Source organism: Thunnus thynnus, chromosome 18 (genome assembly GCF_963924715.1).
Source record: "Thunnus thynnus chromosome 18, fThuThy2.1, whole genome shotgun sequence".
NCBI lineage: Eukaryota > Metazoa > Chordata > Actinopteri > Scombriformes > Scombridae > Thunnus > Thunnus thynnus.
Window position 1 is genome coordinate 16,353,444 of NC_089534.1, and position 13,004 is coordinate 16,366,447.

The 13,004-nt window shown below is 40.4% G+C and overlaps 2 protein-coding genes across 3 annotated transcripts in view; both read right to left on the reverse strand.

The window, feature by feature from the left end:
• Positions 1-6,318, reverse strand: part of LOC137169138 (disheveled-associated activator of morphogenesis 1-like) — a 51,543-nt gene extending 45,225 nt beyond the window's left edge. Inside the window, exon 1 of one of the 2 annotated variants that reach the window (XM_067572149.1) lies at positions 6,161-6,318. The gene's annotated coding sequence lies outside the window, so the exon portion shown is untranslated. The remainder of the gene's footprint in view (positions 1-6,160) is intronic. The other variant, XM_067572147.1, reaches the window with a different exon arrangement.
• A 983-nt stretch (positions 6,319-7,301) lies between these two features.
• On the reverse strand, positions 7,302-11,759 carry LOC137169139 (tubulin alpha-1B chain-like). Its single transcript, XM_067572151.1, has 4 exons — positions 11,648-11,759; positions 9,527-9,749; positions 9,291-9,439; positions 7,302-8,484 (listed from the first exon to the last, which is right to left on the reverse strand). Exons 1-4 carry the CDS (start codon positions 11,648-11,650, stop codon positions 7,504-7,506), a joined length of 1,356 nt encoding a protein of 451 aa, XP_067428252.1. The 5' UTR covers positions 11,651-11,759; the 3' UTR covers positions 7,302-7,503.
• Between the last annotated feature and the right edge of the window lie 1,245 nt (positions 11,760-13,004).

The following is a 13,004-nucleotide window of genomic DNA, read 5'->3' on the forward strand; positions in this document are numbered from 1 at the left end:
AATGTAATATTTTGTTAATTGCAGTGTATTAAATTAACAAATTGTAGACATATCATTCAGATTGTAAAGTTTTTACCTCTTCATACAGGCTTTGTAATCACGGCAGGTATTAGAAGAAGTAGCACAGCTTGTACCGCGCTCTCGCCGGTGCAACTGCAACAAGTTCAGATTGGCCTAAAATATAATTTCATAGGTCACCCAGTTCTAGTTATAGAAGCATAACACTGCAGATCAAGGCTTGTTTCTCTGGAGGGAACCTGCTCTGTGGAGATAAGTCTGTGCGGCAACATCAGTGAGTCGGCTGGACTTTGAAAAAGCTCAACACACCTTAGTGATTACATGTACGCTAGTTTCAGTGATGTGCTGATTTTTCGCGAGCGTGTGAAGATTTACAGGGTTTATATTAAACTCTATTTCTATCTGACTATTTTGGCAGTGACATTAGGCTCTTACTGCAAAATATCATAGTCCCATTTATCTGGGCGTGAAACGACAGCAACCTGAAGGTGACAGAGCACAACATCTGCAATGAGTTTGAGTATTTCACATTGTTTTTTGTTTAGTTCACATCTTTTAGTGGCTGTGATGCTTTTTTTTTACTGCTATTTAAATTTGGGGAAAGGGTGAATGACTTTCCATGAAGGATCCATTACTCACCAGAAAGCCTGAGAGCTGTCAGCTTAAAGCCCGTTAATTAAAAATCTGCCACCACTGAGTGGCTGAGCTGGAAACAGGGTGCACTGCCCTTTCACCTCCGAACAAACAGGAAGGTCAAGAGTCATTTGGTCTTGGGAGTGGACAAGCAAGCGTGCAATCACTGGCTGAGTATCTAAACTCATCTGCCAACATGGAGGATTTAGTGTATGTTTTGTGTTTTAAGTGAAAAGGTGCCGGTAGGGAAACAAGACCTATAACATATGAAAAAACATCTGTTTTCTGCTATGCTTAAAAAAAAAAACAGATCAAATGGCAGATTATTAAAAAGACGCTATCAGTACCAAGTTGTTTTAAAAGAACATGGCTGTAAAATGAGTTGATGCAATATATTAGGGCTTTTCATTGCTGATTAATCTGTCGAGTATTGTTTTCAATTAATTGATTAGTCGTTCAATCAATAAAATGTCAGAAAATTGTGAAAAATGTCAGTCAGTTTCCAAAATTCAAAGACGTCCTCAAATATCTCGTTTTATAACAGCCCAAAGATAAGTTTACTATCGTTGAAGACTAAAAAAAACAGAAAACATTCATTCATATTATATTGTATTCATTTGAGATGCTAGAACCAGAGAATTTTGACTTTTCTTTTCTTTAAAAAGTGATCAAATGTGATTAATCAATTATCAAAGTAGAAGGCAATTAATTTTCTGTTGATCACCTAATCAACTTATCAGCTAATCGTTTCAGCTCTACAATACACTGTATTTGTTCTGGTGCAACTTGATATCTGTTCTTACATTCTTAGATACAAGATACAAAGTTTAGAAAAGAAATATTACCTCATCAAGATCCATGATCCAGAGTTTCCCTCAGTAAATTGTCTCATCTCATAAGTTTGTAGATGATAACGGGTTTTTTTTCTGTGAAATAGCACCTCTGCTCTTCTTACCTTAAGACTTATGTTTTATTTCACAAAAACTATATCAAGTTTTTATGATGCAAGGCAGCCTGCCTCTGCTACCAAACATCCTTTGATATAAAGGCTAAATCAAACTCAAGGAGAGGAGATGAGGAGGTGAGTCTTTGGTTTATTTACTCAACCTTTAGAAACTAAAATTGCAACAATCTGAGGTTTTCCATCTTATACACAAATCAATAATCCTCAAAATGTGAGGTTGGGTCTTGGGTGTGGCCAACAATGGCCGCCTAACCCCAGCTGTCCCAACAGCGGGGACAAGTGCAAAGCCGGGCCAGACTGGGGGCAGGGTGTGGCATGGCAGGGGTGCCATGGTGACGGACCAGGCCTCGGCAGAGAAGGGATGCTAAATGAAGCCATTGTCTGGCCCAAGTGAAGCACACCGCACAAAGAATGGCACATTCAAACATGCATACAGGCCTATTGTTGTGGCGGGCCAGCGGAGCGCTGCAGGTCCACAGTTTATCCCACAGGATCCAACGCACATCATACAGTGACAGACCATCTAGACCCCTGAAGAAATGATACTGACATGGAGGAACTTGTCTCCAAACCAATACAGGGATTTTAGAGCTAAATCCATCAATGTAAACATCACTAGATTAGTATAACTGACAATGACACCTCTAGTTCTGATTCATTTGATGCTGGAAGTGACGCAATCACATGTTCATATGGAACTAAAGCAAACATTTTTAGAGAGCTCACTCTACTCTTGTCTTTTACTACTGTGTGTGAGGTAGAGGTTAAAAAAATGAGTCAGTCCACGGGAACATAATCAGCAACTCGTTTGACAATCAATTAATAGTTAAAAGTCATTTTTCAAGCAACAAAGCCAAACATACTCTGGACTTAATTGTGAGGTATTTTCATTGTTTTCTGACATTTTGTAAACCAAATGATTTATCAAGAGAATAATTATAAGGGGATAAGGGATGGTAATAAAATCCTCTATCACTACATATGTAATTATATTGCAATATTGATATAGTAACATATCTGTAAAACCTATTGAGAAACTGTTTATGGATTAAATAACAGACAATCATAGATCTCTCTGTATATATCATCATATCACCCAACACCCAACAGCATGGTGACGATTTAAACCCAGTCTTCTGGTATGCATACCAACTAGATTTGCAACCCTCTCACACTATCAGCATTCTTAACTCACTGTGCCAATTCATACATACATATTTCTAGTAAGCATACGTCCACTAAATGCTTAACCAAAGCAATGACACACATTCTCCAATATATTTCAAATGGTTAAACAGTTTTCCACAGAACATTATTTACAGTAGTAGCATCTCTTATAGACCTGAATACAGCCCTAGATGCTAAAAACAAAGCTGCTATAAACACTTGAGATCTTATAAAGGGATGTCAGTCGTCGCAGGGCCGCGCGTCAACACCTGCCTCTGTACATTAATGCCACCACAACATCTAGAGACCGTGCTGACATATGGTGGTCTCAGGGGCTCAGCTGTGTTACAGCCACTCCTAAATGACATCCGGCATTGAAAAAATAATTAGAGTGTACCTCCCCCCCCTCTGTTGTTGGTGCTGTCGTTTACTCTTCCACTGTGTAGTCCTTAATGTGAGCCAACCACAGAGGCTGGTCTCCCCCCCCCCCCTGCTGTATTGCCAGTCCTGTGAAACTCAACACTCAGTTCATTAACCCAGTTACCCAAGAGTGCTTCAGAAGTGCTTGTGTGTGCTGACGGACAGAGGGGCAGGTATAATTCACTGCCACCGTTTATGGCCTGCTACCTTTTGATGATGACGCTCGGAGTTGCCACTTTTCTGGTATCATTTCATCGGGATTGCTGATCTATTATCTCATCCATCATCAAATACTTGCCAGTGCTCTCAGAGCTTAAGCAGCCTAGCTGTGTTTTGCCATGTGGCTAGTTATATTTTATTGTATTCACTTTTTAGGGGGGCATCATTACAGCTCATTCTGCGAGAGCTGTGAATGACTGTTGTCCTGGTGGACTAGAGATTGAGATGCACCATGTGGTCGCAACGCCTCCAGGTTGAAGCCAGCTGGGGACTTTTGTTGCATGTCATCATCTCTCACCATGTTTTCTTTTACTCCCTACTACAACTCGTATCAATAAAAGCAAAAATGCCCAAAATATCATTAAAAATAGTTGAGAATGGCTGCCAAAAGCAAAAGCAAAGCATCTTATATCCAGACAGATACAAGTGACACTTGTGTGCTCCGGTTTTCCACCAGTGCAAACTGCAACTGAATCACAATGCTGCGGTCAATTTCACCAGGGACAGTATTTGTCAGATTCCATTTTCCTACAGCAGCACAAAAATTTGTGTAGCTGTGTGACAACAAGGAGATGACGTGAAATATCAACAAACAACCGGTGCCAACAAAAACATGTTGGTAGTTGCTGTAGCCAAAGGCTGTGCTTGTGCAGAGGAAGCAATGACAGAGTGTGTCACTTGCTGTACTCATGATCGCTAAAGGTGACTAGCAACAGGCCATTGTTCGTTTGTTGTGGATTGCTGAGGTGCGTGCAATGCCTATCATGCTTGCTTATCTGTCAGGCAAGAATACATGATTGTGGCTTTAGACTAACAGCCAAGTAAACACACTCACTTCCACAGGTGGGCTGTTGTGAAGATTCACAATTGAGAACTTAATGCACGGTGTTTACATGCAGGCACTGTGGGACAGCCAGTCTAAACAGGAGGACACAGAAGTCTTTGTCAGTGTGAAGAGCATAAAATGAGTTACGGTTCAATCACATTACTGTATATAGACAACAACGCACACACCAATATCAATATATCTGTGATAAATCAACACTTGACAGCAACCTGCATATATGTCAGCTGGGTGTGAATGGAAAAGCTTGCAGCACAAACCACTTTGTGCACTTATAACAAACTAATTATCTCCTCAATGTGCGCCTATTCAGAAAAAGAGGACACGCAATTCATATGTCAGGGCCTGTCGATGCTGTTCTGTAAGCAGCCAACTCCCTGTTTGAGCATTAACACTGTGGACAAAATAACAGCATGGTACATCACGTAAGGCTTCTCTTGTGTTTACAATGAAAACAAGTCTGTAGATCACACCACAGTAAGCCCTCTCACAAGGCGGCAGCCCATTACAAGCACATACAGGCCCCTCAATGATTTAGAGTATTTTAATTCTCGGGAATGCAAGCCTTTTCTGATAACCGCCTGACTGAGCGTAAGCCTACCACTAGAATGATTATACTGTGATAATCTGTGTTGTGCTCTCTGACTGACCTGTAACTTCATGGCTTTAAGAAGTGAGTCATTCCACTTCTCAGCAAAGAGAAACAAGTGAATATTAACTCAGAACAGGTGAAGTATCATATGTCTGAAAGCTGCAGAGATCCTTTTATCAAGGATAGGCGACTGTAGGGCTCTTTATGAGCAATTGTACAGTTGTATGGTACTAGGACATGTAAAGAGGTACTCACATGAATATCTATATGAATACAACTAAAACATTTGTTTTAAGTGAAGTGCAAATGTGTTACTATCCCAGTATATTTTACAGCTAATATAACAAGTCAATCCACACCAAAATCTGCAAGTGCAAGTCGATCAAGCAGTACAGCCAAGTGTTCAACCAGATATATCAGCCAGGTCAGCTGTTGCAAGAAATTGCAGAACCAAAATGCCAAAGATAAGTTGGAAATAATTAAGAAACAGTGTCTCCGTTACATAATTTGTCCACTCCAGACCAGTGCCAAGCTCATTTTTCAACTGTAACATGTCCTGCTCAGTACATCTCTTGCTTTCAGTTCTTTAAAAAAACAATTTTAAAAGATCTTTATGCAAAAATGATTTTTTTAAACTCTCATATATTGATATAGGTAACCACAAAAACCAGTCTATACTATAGGTTCTAGGACAAGCAATTAGCTTTCTCTGCCTCCCATCCCAACATTATATTATACTGGATCAACACTACTAGATACAACAAATACAGTAGATATGACCTGGTACTGCTTTACATAACTCCCAAAGAGCTTACACACATTTCACATCTAGATTAATTAAAATAATGACTTTTCAATCTTTTCTCACTCTGCTGGGGGACCACTAGGATCCTCTCAGGGACCCCTAGAGGTCCGCGTTCGGACCCCAAAAGTGGTTTCTCGTTTGCACCAGTATGGCTCTAGCTAGTATGGAGGCGTTGAAAAGTGCAGTTGCGTGTGTGGACAGGTCAGCTTCCCAACTGGCAAACACTTTGCAAAATAGATGCAAATGTCACCCGACTCCTGTCTGTTGACTCTTGTCTGCAACCAGGTTTCGGTCACTGGGGTTAAAGCTCTATGAGCTCAACAAAAGACCCAAGAACAGCTCGGGGGCCGCGGTTAATGATGGCTGTTGTATTGACCGGCCACACCGGTACAGAGGTCACCACCAACACCGCAACCAAACGGCCCCGGTGTGGCTAATCACGCGAGTAATGTCTCAACCGTTATGGCTACACTATTGTCCAAACGACAACGGTCTTACCTCGTCACGTTGAACATTGTTCTTGGTAACAGGGTCCACAAGTTCACCAGGTAGGCGAGAAAAAAAAGTGAAGCAACAAAAAGAAACACACAGTCCAGACGGCAGGGAGATGATTCAACCGACTGGTTGGTCCGGGCTGCCCGTGATGTCATCGAGCTACTCGAACACTTGATGCGCATGCGCCATCCTTTGTTAATCCGATGTTATATGGTGGTCGTGTAGGATGTAAATAATCCTCCTCCCAGAAACCTTTGAAATAGCAGCGTTATATTTAAAGTTCGTGTGACCAAAAGTGACTCTACATGCTTTCAAGTTGTAATCCTTCGAGTTGAGTTGGTTTATATTTATCTTCATGTTCTTGTAGTGTTGCAAAATGCTTTATACCCTAATCGCCGAGTATAGCATGGAAGCTTTATATTCTAAAATAGTACATACAGGATAGTCCTCTTTCTTAAATAGCAAAACAGGAACAGAATAACGTTTTGTACTAAACGTGATGTACAGACAGGTAATATGGAGTGGACGATAGCTTTAAAAGATTTAAGTATCATGGGTGCAAGTTTTGATCAAATAATAATCAAATAATAGTTAAACATATAAATCTGTATAAAAACAAAATTACAAGTAATAAAAACAGTGTCATAGGCTGCCCACTAATATGCCATAAGCCTAAAAAAGTGTATTTTCTGCAGAGGCAAAGGATTGTTCACAGACAGGTCAGTTTAGTCTGTGATAACCAGAAACATTTTAGTGCCAAGACCCTGTTTTTGCCATTATAAATTAATGTGGGAGATATTATTTTTATCCTAAGAGCCCCGGGTCAATAAATGTAATAATGTGTGTATAAATAAAGATATACAACATCTCCATCTAGTGACTATACAGGTATAAGCATTCAGTTTATGATATAAAGATTGTGCACCATGGAGCTTTCTCTGCAAAAACAAGAACACTGGAAATATGTTGAGGACAGCTATAGCCTAAGTACATAATCAACATGTAAATATGACATTTCAATATAAGTAAATGTAAACACTGTGGGCACTGTATATACTGCAAAACATGCATGTTTTGAAGATTTTGAAGGCCTAATGAAAAAAATTTCCAGCCCCTCAAACAGATATATAAACAGACACACAGCTTCACATGTCACAAGAATTTTATTTAGAATATAGCCCTCTGGACCTTCACATCTCTGGAACTCTAGAAAATCCAAGTTGATGTTTTAACTTGTTCTGAACATAACCAAACTGGTATTTTAATAGAAAAACACTCGATTCTGAATGAACTTAAGAACATGCTACAATAAACACGTCCGTTCAAGCAGTGCTGTTAATTCATTCTTAAAACTCCTCACCCTCCTCCTCTCCTTCACCCTCAACAGAGTCCATTCCAACCTCCTCATAGTCCTTCTCCAGAGCTGCCATGTCCTCTCTGGCCTCAGAGAACTCCCCCTCCTCCATACCCTCACCTACATACCAGTGAACAAAGGCACGCTTGGCATACATCAGATCAAACTTGTGGTCAAGTCGAGCCCAGGCCTCTGCAATAGCTGTGGTGTTGCTCAGCATGCACACAGCCCTCTGGACCTTGGCCAGGTCTCCACCAGGAACTACAGTGGGCGGCTGGTAGTTGATGCCAACCTTAAAACCAGTAGGGCACCAGTCCACAAACTGGATGGTGCGCTTGGTTTTAATGGTGGCAATGGCAGCATTGACATCTTTGGGCACCACATCACCACGGTACAAAAGGCAGCAGGCCATGTATTTCCCATGACGAGGATCACATTTCACCATCTGATTAGATGGCTCAAAGCAGGCGTTGGTAATTTCTGCCACTGTTAACTGCTCATGATAAGCCTTTTCAGCAGAGATGACGGGTGCGTAGGTGGCCAGAGGGAAGTGGATACGGGGATATGGCACCAGGTTGGTCTGGAACTCAGCAAGATCAACGTTAAGGGCACCATCGAAACGAAGGGAAGCAGTGATGGAGGACACAATCTGACTCATCAGCCTGTTCAGGTTGGTGTAGGTGGGACGCTCGATATCCAGGTTCCTACGACAGATATCGTAGATAGCCTCGTTATCCACCATGAAGGCACAGTCAGAGTGCTCCAGGGTGGTGTGGGTGGTCAGGATGGCGTTGTAGGGCTCCACCACAGCAGTGGACACCTGAGGAGCTGGGTAGATGGAGAACTCCAGCTTGGACTTCTTGCCATAGTCTACAGACAGACGCTCCATCAGCAGGGAGGTAAAACCAGAGCCGGTACCACCTCCAAAGCTGTGGAAGACCAGGAAGCCCTGAAGGCCAGTGCACTGGTCAGCCTGAGGACAGAGGAACAGACATTGATCCAATATAAGAAACACAGAAATGTTATTTAGATGACTGAAACGTATAGTGGGAATTAGAGCAGGGACCAATTGATTTATCAGTAATTAGAACATAGAAATACAATGTGACTTGACCTGATGTTTGACCTGACCCATGCCTCAATCAAATAATTTGACATTACACTTAGATCTATGTATTCATGATTACTTGAGTGTTACTGTGAACTTAAACATGGTACTTGTTGTGGCCAAATCTTATTATAACTGATAACATTATCAGGCTTTTCTTCTATATTTGAAATGATAAATGGTGTTGGCAGATTTTAGCAGCTATATCAAACAGACGCTTATTCTGTGAGCTGGTGAAAATACAAAATAAAGCTTTGCTGTTGTTTGGTGACATTCAACTTCCTGCTTGTCAGTGTCTACAACATTATATTCTGTCAAAGAGAATTCAAGTAATGAACACCACTCTGATAGCTTGATATTTCTATTTGCTGCTCAGTAGCCCCAGGGCTACAAGTTAGTTTCCCAATACAATGGAGGAGAATGGGATTTATGGGTCATGCTCACATCATTTGAAAAATATATCTGAAAGTTCATTTAGTATTTATGGATAATGATTTTGTGCCCTCTGGTGGTGCAAAGATAAACTGCACAATATAAGTCTGAGATGATACAGAGCATATACAATATGTGCTGTTGTCACTTCCTTGATATATCAGTTCTTTGGAAATAATTGTTGTCCTAGGCTTTCAGTCTTATTAGGAAGAAACTCCTTCTGCTCTGAATTTACCCACCAGTTTGCGGATCCTGTCCAGCACCAGGTCAATGATCTCTTTTCCAATGGTGTAGTGTCCACGGGCATAGTTGTTAGCAGCATCCTCCTTGCCAGTGATCAACTGCTCAGGGTGAAAGAGCTGGCGGTAGGTCCCAGTTCGCACCTCATCTGAAGAGACAGTTTCACTCTGAAATTATTCAAGGGTTTGACTAACCAAAATCAAGCAGTAACTATGGTATTTAATCAAGAGTTTACCAATGACAGTGGGCTCCAGGTCCACAAAAACAGCTCTGGGGACATGCTTTCCAGCTCCAGTCTCACTGAAGAAGGTGTTGAAAGAATCATCTCCTCCTCCAATGGTCTTGTCGCTGGGCATCTGTCCATCAGGCTGGATGCCATGTTCCAAGCAGTAAAGCTCCCAGCAGGCGTTGCCAATCTGGACACCAGCCTGACCCACATGCACTGAGATACACTCACGCTGGAGAAAAACAGGCCATTTATAACTTTTGGCTAGTACATGCTAATCAGATGCTCAGATTACTGATCACATATTGAAAAACAGTGAAGGAGGTACTGTAAGGTGAAATCCAATGGTGGATCTTTTGTTAAGAACATTCTGATTATGATCAAATAACCTGATAAATATGGCACATTGATTCATTTACGCTCCAAGTAAACAGAGGGGGACTTCAGACAACATGACAGACCGCAAATAAGGACTTCAAGGGGATAGTGAAAATCACTTGACCTCAACGGCCACATGTGGTTCTTCTTTGTGGTTTTTGAGAGACAGTACATGTGTTTATTTTTTCCCCCTCAATGCTACAAAAATGTAGGAGAGGCAGTCAAGTCAATTTGTATAGCCCAATATCACAAATCACAAATTTGCCTTGGGGGGCTTTACAATTGGTACAGCAGTACAACATCCTTTATCCCTAGACACGAATCATGAAAAACTTCCCAAACCGCAGGAAGAACAACAGAGGAGGGATTCCTGTCCCAGGACGGACAGACATGCAACAGATGGTATGTGTAAAGAATAGACCAAGAAAGCAAAATTACAGAAATACAGCATGGACAAAAAAGATGACAAATAACAGACGGATTGATAACATCCGTGTTTGCTAAACTAACATTTAGGTTTGCAGTAGATTTAATTGCTTTTTTAAAAACTCGGATTTTAAAACGTCTTTGAGTGAATGCTTTGGGTCTGCTCAAGACATTAGTGAAACACACTGTAAAGTACCTCCAGCTGTTTCAACTAAAGATGTGACAACAGAACCGGTTCTAATGTTAATCCCGCTGCTGAGAATCCTCACGTTATTTGAGTTCCGCCATGTTGTCTAAATTTACAACCAGTATCACTGGCAGCCATAGCTAACACTGAATTAAAGGGGAATTCCGGTATTTTTCAACCTGGACCCTTTTTTCCCCACATCTTCTTGGGTCTAAGTGATAAATAGGGACAAGATTTTTGGAATTCGCCAATTTTGAGCAAGAGCGCTTCAGCCGGCAACTTCTAAAAATGTCTGTCCCCATAAGTCATTTAACTTAGACCTAAAAAGATGGAAAAATATGGTCCAAGTTGATAAATACCGGAATTTCCATTTAAGGCTGTGTCTTTCCTTTAAACACCAAAAACAAGACCAAGCTAGCTTAATTAACCAAACATGAAACTTGATTTTCTGCTCTATGCCGCAACACTTGACTTTTCTTTCAGATAACTCAGCAGTTGAAGCCGAAATCTGACAGTTTAACTCCTGCCAATTCAGTAAAATTGATAGCTAGGTTAACGTTAATGTGGGCATAAGTTACATATATTTTTGTTAGTTAGACCTGGTTCAATCAGTACATAAGATAGCCCCATATTCATACTTAGCTACCATGTTTCTTTAGGCAATGTGGTATGAAGATAGTGACGTTGGCATGACAACCACAGAACTGCTTCTAACTATTGACTATATATATTAAATTATTATTATTTATATACAGTCAATAGTTCTAACGTTACTCCCGCCGTTGGGCATCCGACCGTTATTTGAGTTCCGCCATTTTGTCAGCCTTTACAGCCAGTATCACTGACAGCTACAACACCGAAAAACCAAAAACACCTTACGCTTCATTCACAATTTTTTTTCTTTTACCAAACATGAAATTGCTCTATGCCTTGACGCTTGCATTTTCTTTCAGCTAATATAGCATTATGTTAACCCAGCTTTAATCTTGAAGCCAAATTTTTTGGCAAACAAAATCGGGCCAATTCACTTAATTGATAGCTAATTAAAAATTAATGTGGACTATTGTAATTCGTTAAATCTGGGTAAATCAATACAATTTACAATTCAATAACTATATAAGACAACTTCACATACTCACCATATTTCTCAAGACTTTGTGAAGATAATGAAGACGTTACGTTACTTGCTAGCAAATCGGTGTAAGGCTAGTTGCTGCAACCTCCCGTTAGCCTTAACAACGGTTCACACCAGCCGGAGGTTTTTATACTCGGGTCCTCTGGAAAGGCGCCGATGAATCTGATTGGATGGCAGTCACAAGAGCTCTTTTCCTATTGGCTAAATTAAAACAGTCTCTGAATCAAATTCAAATTTTCAAATTCTATCAATCTTAACAGTTGTCTGTTGCTATCGCAACCCTTCTTCTCATCCTTCAATACAACCAGAGGTCATCATACAATTACATGTGGCTGACCGTTTTATTTTCATTTCAATCACATCAGCAAATACTGTTTCAAGCAGGTTTATCCCTCTTCTTGCTGTTAAGACACTGAAAAACATTAGTCATGCCACAGCTTCTGTTTTATTGTTCACATTTACAAAATTGAATGTGTGAGTACAGCATTTATACAGGAAGCCTACTTGTCCATACAGCAAACAGACATATAACACATCTCCTCACACTATGTACAGGTTTAAGCCATGATAAAGCCCAGGCCACTTGCACACTTGGCATAGTACTCAGTCACTCACGGTTCAGCACAAGCTGATGGACTGTAGATGTTCAATAATGTGATAGATAACACATGTACAGTACTGTACACGTACTGTATTGCTGTTACTGGGATGGTGTATACCACAGAGAGGGCAGCTAAAGGGGGACAACTGGGCAAATTCAGGATTGTCTGAAGCGAATCTAAACCTTTCCATTTTCAGACACAATAACTGCCTCATTTATCAATAATGTGACTGATACAGCTCTGATTTTGGACTGCATCTTTGTTTGATTTGTTGCTGAAAATGAAAATGTTGGTTGAGCGCAAAACTAGGAATATGATCAGTAGTATGTCAGCAGCACCAATGTTGGTCCTGAGATAAAGTGTTTCAAGTGGAGTTTGTCAAAGCCATAGTAAAATAACTGCCATATTTGCTAATTTGAGAGCTAGGAGAGAGAAAAAAATAGTTTGTGATTCTGCGAATAAGCAAGTTATTAGAAGATGAGTGTCTAATTGGGTAAACAAACTTTGTAAGATGGTTTGGCAGATGATTTCCAGTGCCTACATTCAAATATTTGCAAGTTCTCCATTTTAGGTAGAGAGATCCTGCTCACACAAATTCAAATGCAAACAGATCTTAGAAATAAGATCTAACTTTGTTTAAAGCCTGGACTAATTTAAAACATGATACATACTGTAAATGTCTTGAGCAAATTTAATCAAACTAGCTAAATTGGCCCCTAAGACACCATCAACAACATATCTCTGTTTTTATAGGACTGT